Source organism: Calypte anna, chromosome 6 (genome assembly GCF_003957555.1).
Source record: "Calypte anna isolate BGI_N300 chromosome 6, bCalAnn1_v1.p, whole genome shotgun sequence".
Classification (NCBI taxonomy): Eukaryota; Metazoa; Chordata; class Aves; order Apodiformes; family Trochilidae; genus Calypte; species Calypte anna.
The window spans coordinates 12,212,912-12,230,199 of NC_044252.1; the positions used below are offsets into that span (position 1 = coordinate 12,212,912).

At 38.2% G+C, this 17,288-nt stretch overlaps 1 protein-coding gene across 1 annotated transcript in view; it reads left to right on the plus strand.

Moving 5' to 3' along the window:
- Positions 1-17,288, plus strand: part of TET1 (tet methylcytosine dioxygenase 1) — a 60,719-nt gene that overhangs the window by 15,332 nt on the left and 28,099 nt on the right. Inside the window, exons 3-5 of the mRNA XM_030453588.1 lie at positions 8,727-11,274; positions 12,407-12,497; positions 13,109-13,202. Of these exons, the coding sequence (XP_030309448.1) occupies positions 8,727-11,274; positions 12,407-12,497; positions 13,109-13,202 (2,733 nt within the window). The remainder of the gene's footprint in view (positions 1-8,726; positions 11,275-12,406; positions 12,498-13,108; positions 13,203-17,288) is intronic.

The following is a 17,288-nucleotide window of genomic DNA, read 5'->3' on the forward strand; positions in this document are numbered from 1 at the left end:
GAAAAGCAGCAAGAACCCCCTAACTTATTTGAGTGGCAGCAGATTTTTTACTTCTGTGATTTTTTTTTCTGCAACACTATACTAAGAGTTTGATATTTAGTATTATTTAGTGTAAGAGAGTTAATTTAGCAGATACTACTGCATACTTTGACATTAGTAGGAAGCTTACCTATGTAGAGGACAAAAGGTTTAATTCCTACTAAAATACCTTCCTAATTATAAGTTTTCATTTGAGAAGTAAGAATAATCCATGTATTCTTATAAATGTGCTTTTAAATATCAAATACATGTAATTTATCCAGGAAAAAAACCCAACAACAACAACAAAAAAACAAACCACACAAACAAAAACAAAAACAAACAAACAAAAAACCCCAGACACAAAAACAACAACCTCAAGAATTACATACTAGGAACTAAAAATATTCTTTTAATTTGTGTAAAATAAGTATATAAAATATTGTCCTTGTTGTCACAACAGCTTTAATATGAAGCCCTTTAGAATGCTAGGGTTTTTCTAATTGACTGTTTTTTTTTTCCCTTCTACTTCACTTCTAATTGAGTGGTTTGTGTTTTGATATTTGACTGTGAACTCCTTCCTAAATTCCCATTTTGTTGGTGTTGTCTGTATTGCATTATAATTAATGCTCTGTAGTAAAATCTGGCTCTGTTTAATTTTCCTAAAATAAAGACTTCGCTGAAGTTGTGAATAAGATGAAAAAGGTCTGTGTATTTAAAAATGTAAAGCATTTAGTTTTGTGAAAGATCATCACTGACTGAATTCTGCCACACCAAACACCACTGTTGCACTGCTGCTGCAAGGCAGCATTGCTCTTGTTCTAGTATGTGAGTCAAAGTATTCCTGTGAAGAGAAAGTGGAACTTACATACAGAGTAAATTCAGTACATTGTGACTACATTCCTCTGATGTGTCTGTCACTTTTCTATTGCTAAAATGTACCAGTTACTCATTTTAGTCTTGAGGTCCTTCATCAGCTTTAAAACCAGTCTTGAAAATACCCATGGTATAGGCGTTTAAATCTGAAGATGATTTGTGTGTGACTTGTTGCAGTGTGTATTTGGGACCTGTGCTGACATTTCAGAGTGAGAATAAAACAGCACACATGAGAGAGCTGGTTGGTGTTGTATGTCTTTAGATCTGCTCTGAAGAGCAGCTACTGAGGTGTAGCAACTTCTAACCATACAGTTGGTTGTAGGACAGATGGCTGGGTACTTAAAATGGGTCCTGATTTAAGGAGCTGAGTATCTTTCTGGTTAGATTGTAGCAACCGGAATGTTTTGTTGTTACCCTAGCAGTCTGGGTCTTTAGTGAGCTGAAACTGAAGGAAAATTAATAGCTTGTATTAGTTTGGTTCACAAATGGTAAACCCAGGCAAGATCACTGTTGTCACTTGTTCTTGTGCTGAGCAGTGTTGTAAGACTATTAATTTATTTGGATTAAGTCATGTTTTTAAAATGGCTCAAAGAACTTGAATTTGGAAATTCCCATGGATTAAAAAGTGTATCACAACACCTAACAAAGTGCTTAAAAGATTCTTTACTCTTTCTCTGTCCTTTTGCAAAAACGTGCACCATTGTTCAAAGCCAGACTTCTCTGGCCCTAACTTAAAGTCATTGAATCTTGTTATACTTTTGTCTGTTAGAACAAGGAGCCTTCTGTTATCAGCTTTCTTTTCCACATAGACTTAGCCACTGTTTGTGGCTTTTCAGTTTTCTTTTTTCTTTGCTAAATTGCAGAGAGTGAGTGAAGAGTAAACTTGAGGCTTTCACTTCAAGATGTTTCAATCCTTTGTCACACTCATGGTCCTCCAAGCCCTCTCCAGCATATCAATGTCTTGCTTGAATTAGATATGCCAGAACTGGACGCTTTATTCCACTAGCAGGTGCAAAAGTGCCACATACAGAAAGGATAGAAAGTAACCCTTATTTTCCCAATTATTTTGTTATTGATGCACCTAAGATGCTTACTAACTCTTTTGGCTGTGAAGTTGCTTTAGGAGTTTCTATAGTTACAGCACAGTATAATATTGACTGTGTTAATGTCCTTCTTAAAGGCATTGCTTTCTAAGGTGGAAACTTGAATTTTGTAAATGTAGTTTGATGTCTTTGTGGCTAGAGACACAACTACACCTTTAGCTGTATTGAAATATGTGCTTGTAGCTGGCTTACCAGTTAATTAAAGATTTGACATGATGCTTCCTAAATTATGTCGTTTTTTTTTTTTTTTTTCTATCGGTATTAATTTCACTGTTCTTTCAGATCATTGCTAGAAATGTTATATATAGCTGTGATCTGTTCCCTGCAGACCCTGTTAGGAACACTGTAATGATTCTCTATTTACAGTTAAGGGCCAGGCAGTACTTTCTTAACACTGGTGTGATGGTTTCATAAGTGGCTAGACCACAAGAGACATTAGCTAGGATGGATAAATTCAAAGGCTGAATTTCTTTCATCTCTGCTTTTGAGTTAAAACACATTAGGGGAAGGCTGTATTAGGAATACATACTGCTGCTGATTGTATAATTTTTCTTCTGTGGCTTAATGGAGTGCTATATTTTCCAGAGCTGACAGTGTCTCTTTGAGTGCTCAGTTTCAGTGTTGAAGACAAATGATTGAGTAATTCAAACCACCAGTAAAAACAAACCAAACCCCAAACTCAAACAAAACAAAAACTGCCAAGGAGCTGCTTGTTTTTGTTTGCTTCTGTGGCAAAAAAAGTACTATAGTTTTTTGGGTTTTGATTTGTTTTTTTTTTCGTTCTTAAGATCCAACTTTTGGGTGCCTGTCTAGGTGAATGAGGTGTCCTTCACCTTATATTTTTTTCTTGCTCCAGTTTGTAGCTTTCACAACCTAGAACACAGCCTTGTGTGAAGCATTAATTTGAGCTTGTGGCTGAGAGAACCAAATTTCAGGTAGCAGTCCAATAAACAGACTTCTCTAAGGATCACCATTTTGAGCCTTTGGAGCTGAAGTTAATATATTGTAGTTTTTTTATTTTCTTAGTAAGTACATTCTTTAGGGTCTGATAATGAAGTTCTTTGTAAGTGGTCTCACTGTAGTTGTTGCACAGGGTGGGTAGGAGGACTGTGGCAATGCAGTAGGAAAAAAAATGAAGAGATGAAGCTGTAAAGATTTGAAGGCTGTAATGTACTAATTACTCATGGAAAGACAGTATCAGGAACTTCTCTTCTGGGAAAGTTACCTGGTGTTTGAAGAAGATTAAAAGAAGGATATAAGTGTAGGTATAAATGTGTATCCTAGAATCATAGAATTGGCTGGGTTGGAAGGGACTTCAGAGATCATCAAGTCCAACCCTTGATCCACTGCCACTGCAGTTACCAGACCATGGCACTGAGTGTCACATCCAGTCTCTTTTTAAATATCTCCAGGGATGGAGAATCCACTACTTCCCAGGGCAGCCCATTCCAATGCCTGATCACCCTCTCAGTAAAGAAATTCTTTCTAATGTCCAACCTAAACCTCCCCTGGCACAACTTGAGACCGTGCCCTCTTGTCTTGCTGAGAGTTGCCTGGGAAAAGAGACCAACCCCCCCCCGGTTCCAACTTCCTTTTAGGGAGTTGTAGAGAGTGATGAGGTCTCCCCTGAGCCTCCTCTTCTCCAGGCTGAACACCCCCAGCTCCCTCAGCCTCTCTTCATAGGATCTGTGCTTGAGTCCCTTCACCAGCCTAGTTGCTGGTGAAACTGAGGAGAAACTGCAGATGAAACTGAGGAGAGAGCTGAACTTGCACCTCGGAGATTGTTCTTCACTATAGCGGTTACAGATATTAAAAAAAAACCCTTAACAAAAGATGTTGTCAATTAGAGCAGACTATAGCTCTTGTATGAAGCAGTGTGAAATGGTAACTGCTGTGGTGGATTTGGGTATCTTTATTTTTTCCATCCCTTCAGGAAAACCTGGGCATCCTGAGTGATTTCTGCTGCATGTCCCTGGCCAGATCATGTTCTCCAGATTTGCAGAACCCATCGTTCCCTCGAGTTTCTGTATAACCCAGCCTCTCTGCTAAAACTTGTCTGCATCACTTAGTTGCTTTGATTGCAATAGCTTCTAAAGTGCTTCTGAGACCCATCTGTGAATGTTGCTCCCTGAAGGAACTAAACATCTTGTGTATGCAGGTTGTGTTACATTAATAAAGAGCCCCGATTTGTTTCTCTGTACAAAGACCTATAGAAAATGTGCCTTACCTGAGCCACCACTGCAACATACTTGGAGACTGTTTTGTGCCCATGGTTCAGGGGAATGTGCCCCAGCCTGCAGCTTGGCCCTTGCTCAGCTGTTCTCTCTTTGCTGGAAAACCCTGCTCAGGCTGCAGCCACAGGCAGCAATTTACAACTTGTTGCTGTTGTCTGGTTACAGTAGTCAAATATGAAGTAGTGTGGTCTTTATTAGAAGTTTGTCCTTCAGTGTGTTATTGTATGTGCAGTTATTGTGGAATAAAAAAATAAAAAATAAAAAAAATTAAAAATAAAAAAAAATTGGCAGTACTTAAGGTGGCTTCTACTTTCCCCAGCATCCTACCAAACATTTGTCTCTCTTCTAACCAGCACATGGCTCTCTACACAGAACTCAGCATCAGCAACTGTTTCTCCCCACCTGTGCTCTTTGTCTGCCAGAACTGTCCGTATCTTATCTCATTGTATCTGTATGTTGGGCCTGGACTGTGCAGGTTATGGATTATGCTGAATTTCTGTGTATCCCAAGGAGCAGACACAGAGGGGAGAAGGAATAAATGGCATAAAAGTAAATTGCTGCTGGTCAGCTCACTGGTATTTTCCTAACTCTTGGTGGAACAGTGGCACCTAACATTCAGACCATGAAAAAAACACCTGGTTTGAATGTTAGATGAAGGATGTTTGGGTTTTTTCAAGCTGTTTTTCTGATAGAAAACTTCTGTTGCAGTATTTGAGCTCTGTTGAGATGCCAGCTCTGTGCCAACATGGAAGAGCATGTGGGGCTGGGTATGTGTCTGCAGGCACAGCAGCAGGTTCCAAACTTACCCATTGAACTGCAGTGGAAAAGAAATGCAAATTGCAAGTGCTTCTCACCCACTCATCCTTTAATACTGGCGAGTGTTGCGACGTTGGAAGAACTGCCTTTCTGGTCATCCTGGTTATTGGCACAAGCTACAGGCTAGGAAATACAAGTATTTTTTATTTGTTGGGTTCTGTATTCTCGTAGGAACTTATAGAAAATCTTATAGAGAGGGCTGCCTAGTGGGGCTTGCCACTGATTTTCATGTAACTTTTCATGCCTTGCTCATCGAGCCATTTTATTAGTAGCTGATCTGGGCATCACCTCTTATTTATTAATGGAGTAATTGGTTTTGGTTGTGTCCTGTAGGACAGTATGCGTTGTTACCACCTATAGGGGTTTGAAACAACAGATGTAAACCTATGCCTGCCCTCTGTTGTAGAGGGATGTGGAAATGCCTTAAGGGTAGTTTTAGCATTGTATTTTATTGTGAATTGTCACATTCTTTGTATTACCTCAGAGGCATCTTGTGTTAAAAGCTAGTATTAGGTCAGACCTTTTTCAGAATGGTAAAATGATTTGCTATACCTGGCTTTTTCATGCCTGCTGGAATCATTTGCTCACAGAGTGAATTTTTTTTGTGTGTGTATATAAGAGATAATGTCTGGTTGAAAAGTAAATAATACAGCAATGGCTACAGCAGATTGCACTTGATGTTCTGCCCTAACAGCACTAACTACTGCAGTGTCTAAGCTTGAGAATGATTTTTGTAGTGGTTTATGTCTCCAGATAGTGCTCTCCTTAATGAGGAAGAAAGGAAATTACTTTTATTGATCTGGTTTATTCTTCAGCTTTTCATTACACTTGTGTAAAAGATTTAGAAATCGATTGGATCAGACTTACGAGCTAGAATTTTAAGACTGTTGCTCGGAATGATAGTATCCTTGCCTGTAGTTTTCACTACAGTTTTTTGAGCTTTGACTCAAGGCTTGGAGATAGATTGCTCCTGTGTTGTTCAGCTGCAAAAGGTTTTTACTGAGCTGTTACTTTTGGTCTGCCAGGCTTGGCCCGTCTGTATTTCTTTTTGTCTTGGGAAACAATAGCTTCACATATTAAACAAAAAAAGCCACTGGAGAGTCTGGTAAGACAGGAAAGAAAAAGGTGCTTTTTAGGATTCATCGCAGTTCAGTAACAGAAGAGAAAAAGCAATATAGTTCTCAAAAGGAAAAGAGTTTGATTTAAAAAAAATCCAGTTTTATGATAATATTTATTCTTTGTGTGGAAAAACAAAATATGAACCAAATCATACCAATGATGTAACTCATCTGGTTCTCTTTTTTTTCTTCCTTGTTGCATGTGGGCGGCTTCCAGTAATGTTAGTGGAAATTATGATGTGTTTGAAATAATTTTATTTTAAAAATAATCCCATTTTACTGCTGAGATCACTGAGAGTGCAGCACTGTGTTGGGGTCTTATGAGGATACAGCACTGCACCTGTGAACTAGTGTATGATGGGGAAGTGTCCTGTGTAATTTTGAGTATAGGAGTACATTTTAGGTGAAAGTATTTTATTGAGGAACAACACGATTAAGAGAGAAGTGTGATGACGTTTTTGCCCGTTTAGTGCTGTGATTGAGTATGATCTCTGCTAATCATAAGTAAATCTTCCCCTCTTCCCTACTTCTCATTGCTCTCAATTTACTAGACTTAGTTTACAAAAAATAACCTAGTGAGTGACACCCTGTGAAAATGAAGGGAATACAAAAATGTATTGTCATGTTGAAAATGTACAAATGCTGAGGAATTATTTTAATCTATTTGCTTCTATTTTTTAATAACAATTTTACTGGTTGGAACTTCTTTTGGACTGATAGATATCTTATATAAACTTTTGCTGAAGAAGAACAGCACTTTCATATCCTAGTTCTTTCTGAAGTAAAAATAAGGTAGATAAAATTTGACTTTTGCACAGGTATAGAACTGTGGGGTTTTACTTTTCTATGGCTGATCCTTAAAATATTTTCTGGTGCAGTTGTAGAAGCCTTTGTTCTGTGTTTACCCATGTTAATGATAGTTATTTAGCTTCTTTTCTGGATACCGTAGCAATTGCTCAGTGATCCCAGGATATGTGGTTCATTGATTGGGAATCACCAGAATCTAGAGGAGTTCAGGTGCTCAGACCATTACTCAGTATCTGTGCGTAATGAAAAAGCATCAAGTAAGGTATCTCTTTTCCCTAATGTAATTTCCATGGAATGGATTTAACTTAGCTGGATAGGTGCTGGACATGTTTTACATAGGATTTCCATGAGAATTTACAATGTCTCTTATCATATCTAGGGCATGCTATAGATTCCAGGGTTTTTTAATCAATTGGGACTCAGTTGTGTGGTGAACACTGTGCTCCAGATGGAGCTGAGTCCCTGTGCTTTGTTTTGCCTTGGGGCTTCTGTCAATTCCATCTTGTTGGTTGTGATTAATCATAAATCTTATTTTGCATTTGCTCTTCTGAGGTATTTTCTCAGAGAAGTCCTTGCAGTTTAGCTGATGTGACCTCAAAACCATGTCTGACCTAACTGAATGTTTTGTATTAGACTGGTTGCCATTTTCTGGAAACTAAGATGTACTGTTCCAGCATATGGTTAATGAACCAGTTTTATTGCTTATACCTGATTTGAAGAGCAGCTTTGGTTTTCTTGCTAAGTAGTGCTTAAGGCCACAGATTTTTTCAGTAACTCTTAGATGTTGCAGTAATACTAAATACCAGTAATGTTAATTAACTTAAAATTGTTCAAGGAAAATTTGATATAAGAGAAAGAAAATGTTATTACTGTAGTAAAAGGAGGATTTCCCCTTTATTGCTGCCTGAGTTCCTACCTTAATTTTTTTTAAACTTACAAAACTCCTTCTTAGCCACGTTACTGTTCCAAGGCTCATACACATACTCTTTTCAGGGTACAGTATTCTGACTCTGACCTGGATTTTGATGTTGCCTCAACCTCATGAGTTATTTGAAGAGTGAAGATGAATGTATTTAATCAAATACTAGAATTTAGAGTTTAGTAAAATACTGTTAAGGATAGCTTACATGAATAACTGTTCAGAAACCTGGAAGTTACCATCTAGACAGAAGCTAAACACACTGTTTTGAGGGTAACTTTCAGGTGAGCTACTCTTAATTGTCTTACTATGCATTTCAGCTTAGGTTTTGTCATTTTTTAAGGACTTGAAACTAACTGTAAACCAGCCATTACTGCTAGAGTGTCCAGTGACATGTTGTATCAGCTCATTGCTCTAGTGAAATCAGTATATCAAATTACTCTAAACTTTCTGTGGTGAAAGCCTTTAGATTTCAGTCCTGCTTTGAAATCAAGGGAGACTTTCATCTGCTTATGCAATCTCGTTAAAAATTGAATCCTTAGATCTGATTCTAAATGCTAATGTCTTTTATCTGTTCAGACACTTCTTTAGTCTCCCTCCAGCACCACATGCACTCACTTTCTTCCTCTGCCTCTTGCAACAGTGGCAAAAAATAGCTATAAATATATATAGGCTTTTTTGACTTCCTGGGTTCTTTTCCAACTTCTGTGTCTGCACTTAGTTATGGTATTCCTCATATCTGTCAAACTAGGTCTAATTGCTGTAAAACTCATGCTTCTTATTTTTTCATGTTTTTGAACAGCTGTTACAACAATTTTTTATTAATATTTTGTAGGCAAATTTAGAAAACAAACCAGTAAATGGCCGCAGACCAGAACTCATGGAATGCAGTTTATGTGGTCATGGTGAAAAATACAGGGTGAAAACAAACCAAGCTGTACCCATTGAAAATGTGCAGTCTAAGGAGAAAGAAAGAATGACGGGCTTAGAAGCAGAGAAGTGGGCACATAATGAGAAGCCATCTTTTGGTGTCCATGTCAACGGAGATATCCATGGAACTGTGACAGGCAATGAACACTTGAAAAATGCTGAAGACAGTGAAAAAGCAGTCTCTTCCAGTCAGTTAGATGAGCCAAAAAAATCATTTGCACAGACCATCAAGAATGGCATAAAAACTCTACACTATTCACCACCGGAAACGGTTGCTTCACTGAAAAAAGTATCCATAGAGGAAAGGACAGATTTGACAAGCAACTCTCATATGCAATGGATGAAGGATGCTGATCTGAGTAACATAGTAAATAGTCTGTCAACTAGCATTGGCTGTGTTCACTCAGAAAAACAAGGAAATGTTTTAATGAAAGAGGAAAACTGCACTTGCAGCATCTTTGAGGATTCTGATAAGTCAGTTGTGCAGGGAGGTTCTAGTTCAAATCTGCCAGTGAGCTTGTGTTGCCCTCCACTGCCTGGAGAGGAAGCGTATGTAGGGAACGATGGCTTTGAAGTACCTAACACAGAGACACAGCATGAGGATTCTTCACTCCAGATGACTTTCTTGTCCCTGATTAAAAGCAGAAATTTAACTGTAGAGCAGGTTGTAGCTATTGAAGCTTTAACACAGTTATCCGAAGCCCCTTTACAAACAATTTCACCAGCTAAAACTCAAAGTACCAATTGTACAGAAGAAATAGCTTCCAGTAGCTATAATTCCAATAGCTTGCTCCATAGTTATAACAGGGATATCTCATCCTCCTTTACCTCTTCTGCATTAAAAGAAATCAAAGACACTTACTTACAGAATGAACAAAAGCTCTTGGCTCACTGCACTCACTCGCAGAAGCAGCTCCCTAATAAGGCAGTGTTATACAATGGCCAAAGTTCAGTTTCTGAATTGCATGATAAACCTGCCAACCTGGCTGGCGAGATGTGTAAATTACAGTTCTCCTCAAGAGATAACAGAACTTTATCTGACCTATCATCTAATGCGATACCATTTTCAGGATATCCTACCAAGAAAAATTATAGTAATGATCCAGTCACCCCTGCAAAGTATTGCAGTGCTTCACATAATGTCCAGCAAACAAGTAACAACTTGGAAGCTCTTGGCCAGTTAGAGCAAAAGCCACCCTGTAACAATCTGAACTTGGAAGCCAGGTCTTTAATTAAAAGAGGAATTCACAGCCAGGATGAAGAGGATGTAGCTACACAACTAACTCAACTTGCAGCACTGATTGAATCAAACCAGACAAATCCAGAGCAAGAGAATGACATAAAGGCATCATTGCTTAATCTAATATCACATGAGAGACAGCCAAAATATAACCAAAATATGTTGCAGAAAAAAGAATCTGTATTTTTTAGGCACAATTGCAGTTCCTTACTATTAAAGCAAAAACAGCCAACAAATAAAAAGGGAAATTCTGTACCATGGAAACCAAGACACAAAAAGAAGCCTCAAGAAGCACGCTATCAACAAAATAATCAAAACCAGCTAGAGCTGTTGTCATGCCAGCATAGTGAGTTACAGGACATTTGGATATCATCAAAACTGCACAAGCTTGGTCAGACCATGCCACATGACTCCAGGATAGCTCTGTCTGAAAAGAAATCTCCAAGAACCAAAGTACAGAGAGCACTGAATCAAAATACTTCAGCATCACAAGAAAAACCTCGATTGTTTCTCCCGCAAACACAGATAAAATTCCACAGATGTTTGCCTGAGGTACCACAAGAGAAAAAAAAAGACAGGTTGGTTGGCTGTGAAGCAGTGAATGAACAACTCAAAACTGCAGGCTGCAGTGACCCACTAGGCACTGATCAACCAAAAAACGTTGTTGCACGTACCCATTATAATGACCTGTCTTCCCAGAATTCTCTGGCTGTTTCACAGTTGAAAACAGCATCCTTGTCAAGCAGACCAAGTGAAAACCTACCAATGTTTACAGAAAAATGCAATTCTCAGGTACAGCAAACAGCGAATGTCAGTCAGACGCATTCTTTGCCTCAAGCTTTTAATCAGTCCGACCTGAGAGCTAATGAAATGCATAGTGAAGACAAAGCCAATTTTCAGCATGGTGCTGTTGAACAACAAGCAGATCCGAAGTCACAGGTGCTGCCTGTTCCCTGTGGTGGGGCCCAGGTACCAGGTGCTGTTGAAGCTCTCAGGAATATGGAGTGTGCGGGTGAAGTGAACGTTCTGACGTCAACCAGTTTGGGTACTGACCACATACAGAGCACAGGTGACTCAGGGTGTTCTCCAGCAAAAAACACACTGAGCAGTTTCCTTGAATCACCTATGAAGTTTCTTGATACCCCTACAAAAAATTTAATAGATACACCTACAAAAAAAGGACAATCTGAACTGCCAACTTGTGACTGTGTTGGTAAGTACTTGTGCTAACTTTTGCCTGTGCCTTTCAGATGGAGGTGTGTTCATGTTGATGCATTTCATCTGAGGAAGTGTACTCAACACATACTTAACTGTTGCAAAAAGATGAGTGTTTTGCCATTAGGAAATAGAAGAAGATTATTTTTTCCCCACATGCCTAGCAGAATTGAGTATTTTGGGTATTGCAACTGGCAGGTTTAAATTCTCTGCTTAAATTCACACCCATGCAGAAAAGCAGTTATTCTAGTTGTTGCCATTGCTGACTTGCACTCGATGTGAATTTATCTGCAGTATATCAGATACTGATTTTTATGCTCTGTTTTTTTACTTGAGATGGGCAAATTGTCCCTGTATATTGTCCCTGCAGCCTGTATGCTGTTAGATAAGCAGCAGGGCATGACTGTGGGCAGTCTTGTTTCTGTTAGTCCTGATGACTGATGTCAGATTGCCTTGAAGAATCCATGTCAAAGGCTGCCAGACACCTCTCATTCATGAGAAGAGAGGTAAGGTGGAGTTGAGGTGAGGACATTTATGAAACCATTGCAGGATGAGGTGTCAGACCGAGCTCAGTATTGAGGATTTTGCAAATACAGCTTGTTGTGTGGTGTTAGACATCCTGTGTTTGCTGACTATCAAAGCACACAGATGGAAAAACGAGTCGGAGACTTAACAACAAATTGCACACTGACAGATTGTTTCATCTTCAGTGTTTTGAATCAGCAGAGTGCTAGTGAAGAAGCCTGGATTATGTTTTCTGTTCTGTAGTACATGACTATCAGTTAATTATTTTTGCTCTCAGTTCTCCTTTATCTAAAATGGATTTATGTTTTCCTACCAACAAATATTTTGGGATGCTTATTTAGTCAATACATGCCAGCTCCTGTAATGAAAATTTGTAAAGAATGAAAAATAATTATGGTTAATTTATAACATAAAGAAGTACTAGCTAATTAATATGAGGGGGGGAAAGTGTAAATTAAGTTTGCTGCCTCTGCAGAGGCATTTTTAATTTTATGTATTTTAATTTAACTTGAGATATATTCCTGTAAACCTGTTCTAAGCTTACTTGTAATGGTGTGAATAAATTTTGTATGTGTTTAAAACTAGTTTTCTCACCCTGTTTACAGAGCAAATAATAGAGAAAGATGAAGGCCCGTATTACACACACCTCGGGACAGGACCAAGTGTTGCTGCCGTGAGAGAAATAATGGAGAACAGGTAAGGAAAATTCAGTATTTAATGCTCACTGTATTTTTGACTGTCTAAACTGGAAAGAAGAGCTATGAAAAATCAGATGCTGTGTTTATCTTTTTTTTTTCTAAACTTCTTGCAGTACTCATTTGTAAATTTTTTTTCTCTGTTGAGATGTACATGAGGTGAGCACTAGTGTTTCAGTTCCAATTCATCTGTCTTTTCTGAGCTTTTGGAACTTTGGAGATGAATTTCAAATGCAGTGTGTCCTTAGGTGCCGTTGAAGTCAGTAGGAAAGACAGAGCTCAGCAGTTGGCAGAATTAGGTTTTCTAGTGTTCTATATCCAAAGAAGCTGTGGCAAACTGGACAGAAAAATCACATTAGTGACCAAGTACAAAAGGATTTTCATGCAGTTAACATTTCCTTCCCCTTCGTGCAAACTTCCCAAAAGTGAAATGTCAAAGACCATTTGTGCAAATAGGATTTTAAATTAGTGGGTTTTTTGACATTATAAATATTTTATTTTCCTTCTGTTCTCATTAAATTAAAAATAAACTTGTTATTCCTGTTTTATTGAAAATGTTTCCTGTTTTAAAATGGCCTACGGAAGTTTTACTCATGAACTTTTTTAATGCAGGTATGGAGCAAAAGGAAGTGCTGTAAGAATAGAGGTAGTGGTTTATACAGGAAAGGAAGGAAAAAGCTCTCAGGGGTGTCCAATTGCCAAGTGGGTAAGTTTTTATATTACAGCAGTAAAATGGTTTTGTGTGGCTTTTAAGTATAAAATGAGCTTAAAAGAATCAGAACTTGTACAGAGATCTGATTCTTTATTTAACTGATCTACAAGTCTGCTCTAATGATGAAGCTGAGGAAAAACGATTTTTTTTTTTTAAATCAGCTTAAGATGTGGTGCTCTGTGTTCTGCTGTGGTTTGAATGAGTGTGGAAGAGAGATATTTAACAGAGGTAGCAGAGGTGACCAAAGCTGAGAAGACCCTGACGGTGTCTGGAAGTTGGAGTGTCTAGTGAAATATGTTACTGGGAAAAGTAAAAGAGAGGAGAGCGGAGAACTATCCAGTAATGGTTTTTGAACCCTTCTCAGTTGCATGCGTACCTGAAAAGAGGAGTTTGATGGATGAACTCATATGCCATAGAGTTTATTACTGGTTTTGAGGAACTGAACTCAGTGTTTGGAAATGTAAATGTTATAGTGATAGTTTTCACTGAAGTCTTGTCCCACATTGCTTCATAGGAACCAGGAAATGAGGTAACAGACACAAGCTCCATGCGAGAGCTTGGAAAGAATGGATTGTCCTTAATCTTTGCTGAAACCACCCACCAAGGGTGGTAAAATTAGACTGGAAATCTTACAAACTGAGTTTTGGAAAATAATAAGTAATAATTTTTCTTTGCTAAAAGAAAAAAAATACCGTATTTAGGAATTTCAGGGTTGATTGTAGTAACAGTGAAGGAAATTGTACAGTGGGTAGGCAAGAATTTGTAACTACATGACAGAAATAAGGTTATTACATGTTGCATGGGAATGGTGTTGCATGCTAAATGTTGGAAGCAGTCACTAAGTGTGTTTTTCATGCTCAATACATAAATAATATTTTCAGAATCCTGTATGTGCGTATTACTTCAGATAACATTTAATAGCAAATCAGCCTCCAGGAAAGCATATTGTAAAACTTAATTTCATAAGAATGGAATGATTTTCTCAGTGTTTCAACAAAATAACCCACTCAGTTTTAATAGAGGACAGGACTTTCTTGCCATATAAATAGTTGTGAGCCCTTGAAAAGAACAAGGCATTTAGAACTAACTCTTAACCTTGCTTTTTCTGTTGCCAGTACCAACATACTGTCTGTTATGTAAAACAGAAATTACAGCTTTTATTGTATATCTGTATGGCTTTAGTTGTCCAACATGTGTTTACAATATGACAGTCAGAAAGCACTCTAATGTACAAAGGGAAGGCTGTTCTAAGTTATGGAGACCTGCTCTCCAGTCAGATTTTAACATTTCTATATGTGAAGTGTTTGTGAGCCTTAAAGTTCATTTAACTAAAGTTCCAGTCTTGTTTTATGCAGCAGTGATTTTGAGTTCAAACCTAAGGAGGATGAATGCTTTTCTAAATCTGCTACCTGCTTTTGTGTGACTTTTCAGTACAAGAAAGGAAAGGAAATGACTGAAATCTCCTCTGTAGAACTGTTTTATCATCTATAAAATCCACATTTGTGGTTGGTGCTCTTAATGTGTTGCATTAACTTTTCATTGGCAATGCTGATTTTAATCCTTATAATGGAGGATATTTGGGGTTTGGCTATGACCAAAAAAGCATAATTGTGAGACTTGTTTTAAGCATATGGAAAAAGTTTGCTGTGCTCCCTGATAATTGCAGTCACAAGATTCTGTCAGCTGCATGGAGACTTTCACTTACTCATTTACAGTGTATTTTGAGACATACTCATTTCTGCTTTGCAGCCAGACTGTTGCCCTTAGGGCTACTGAGAGACTTGCTGCTGAGAGCCTCGTGACAGCTCTGCTGAAGAAAGCATGATAAGGAAAAATGAAAAAGGATCTGTTGATCATATTACATTATTTTTCCCAATTAATTGTCCCTGTTTCCACTAGATTTTATAAATTGATTAATTAGTGACCTTTTAAGATTAAAGGAGGCTATCTAAATTGCCAGTGTCCATACATTCTACTGTTAGTGACTACATTTCGTAATACTTACTCCCTCCTGAATTGTTTTTGCTTAAGTGGCTCCATTTCTCTTAATGTGCCTGGTGTATTAAACATCTACTGAGACACACTTCTTTCCCCCAAAGGAGCAAATGTTTTCTTCCTTAGATTTTGGGTTACTGTAAACTTAGAGTCTTTTCTCTTTGACTCTTCTTTTGAGAAGAAATAAACTCTGTATATTTTTCATATATATTTTAGGATGATGCTTTGTCCTTCTGGATGTGGACAAGAATGCCTCCTGTTAACTGAACCTGAATATTATCAGTACAGACTACCTAAGGCTTGTAACTTTATAATAGTTCTATGTGTAAAGCATTAGGTTGACACCCACATGAGCTGAGCTGTGTGTGATGGAGATGAGCTTGCTGTTGTTTTCGCTACATGTGGTAGCAAGAGGACTGCTTGACCTCTGATTTATTTTTTTTTTGCATCAGAAATTGTATCGTTTTTATGTCAAAATAAAATTAACAGAGCTTTGCCAGAGATTTCAACTGTATGGACATCTGTGTTCATGCAAACTGTGTGATTAGAAAATAATTTGGCATTCTGTGACATGTGCTGGGGTTAATATAAGTTTCTTCCTTTTCTGTTTGGATTTCTTTTGGGTTTTTTGCACTGTCCAAGTTCATCCTACTTCTTCACAGTAAGTTAAAGAACTTTTGAAATATTGAAATTACTGACTGGTCATTCTTAGTAGCCCATGTTTCTTGTTCCTGTGCATCCCCTATAACCAGCCAGTGATAAGCGACCTGACTCAAATCAATCCCACTGCTTTATCAGTGCTTTAGGTGATAAGGGATGCATTGTGAGGTTTTTTCTGTCCTGCTCTCAGTATATCTGATGATAAATAACAATTGCCTCAATTTATATGAAATAGCTTATGAATTCTCATTAGTTATTCATGAGCAGCTCACTGTAGGCATCACCCTGCTGCTCTGAAATCAAAGATGCATGTCACTGGCCTCAGGGGAGCTTGGCTTTAGGTCTTAATGTTTCTTGGATTAAACACAGTTCCACAAAACAGCCAGGTGAGGGCAAAGGGTCCTTCCTTCTGGTACCCTGTGTCCAGCTCTGGGCAACAGCACGAGCAGGGCAGTTGCTTCCCAGAAGTTTCCAGTAGTCTGTGGCTGCTGTGGTTCCCTGAGCTGGGAAGTGTCAGGGATGAATCTGTATTTGACCTTTCCTTCCTTTTCTCTTAGGAGTTAATGTTGGCATAATGTTTTCAGCCTTGTGCTCTATTTGCAGTAATTTCTAGCCGTTGTTTTTTCTTTTTTCCTGTTGCATAGCAGTGATTTGCCACCTAGTGCTTTCTATCACTATGCCAGATTCTCATTCTTGCATGGTAATGGTCCACTTGGAGTCCATCGCTGTCTAAAAATAGAATTATTTTCACCATATGCATGAAATGTGCACATCTACAGTGAATTGTATCTGCCATTTTTATGCCTGCTCAGTCAGCAGTATGAACTCCTCCTTCATTTGTTTGCAGATTGTGCTTGTCTTCACTGCTCTGAATTGCTAAGTGTCATCAACAAATGTTGTCATCCTTTTTTTTTACCCTTAACAAACATGCTGAAGGGCACGAGCATGAATGCAGTTCTACAGAGCTCCCATCAGAGACATACCAGCCTTTGTTTTGTGTCTTTTCAGCAGTTATTCATGTGTGGTCTTTTGATTTGTCCCAAGACACATTAGAGGGGTTTTTTGAGAGCCTTTAGGGAACCTTATTGAATGGCTTTTGGAAATCTAGAAAGACCTGCAGTATGACTAAGCAGTGACTTCACTTCAGAAAAAGATTAGTTTACTTCTCCCTGTCCATCAAAGCTTTCCTGTGTGATGTCTGCCCCACACAGATTCCAGGAAAATATGATCACCAAGTCAAAATATTTTTCTAGGGTCTTTTTACAAAGTGGGTTATTTTCAGGGCCTCTGGTACTAATATATTGTAAATCAAGACAATGTACATCACATTTAATATTTCACTTGTATCATCCTTGAGTTTCTATGGTAAATACCTCAATTTGGCAAATTGCTGTTTGGTGGAGGAGATGGTTGGTTGGTTTTGTG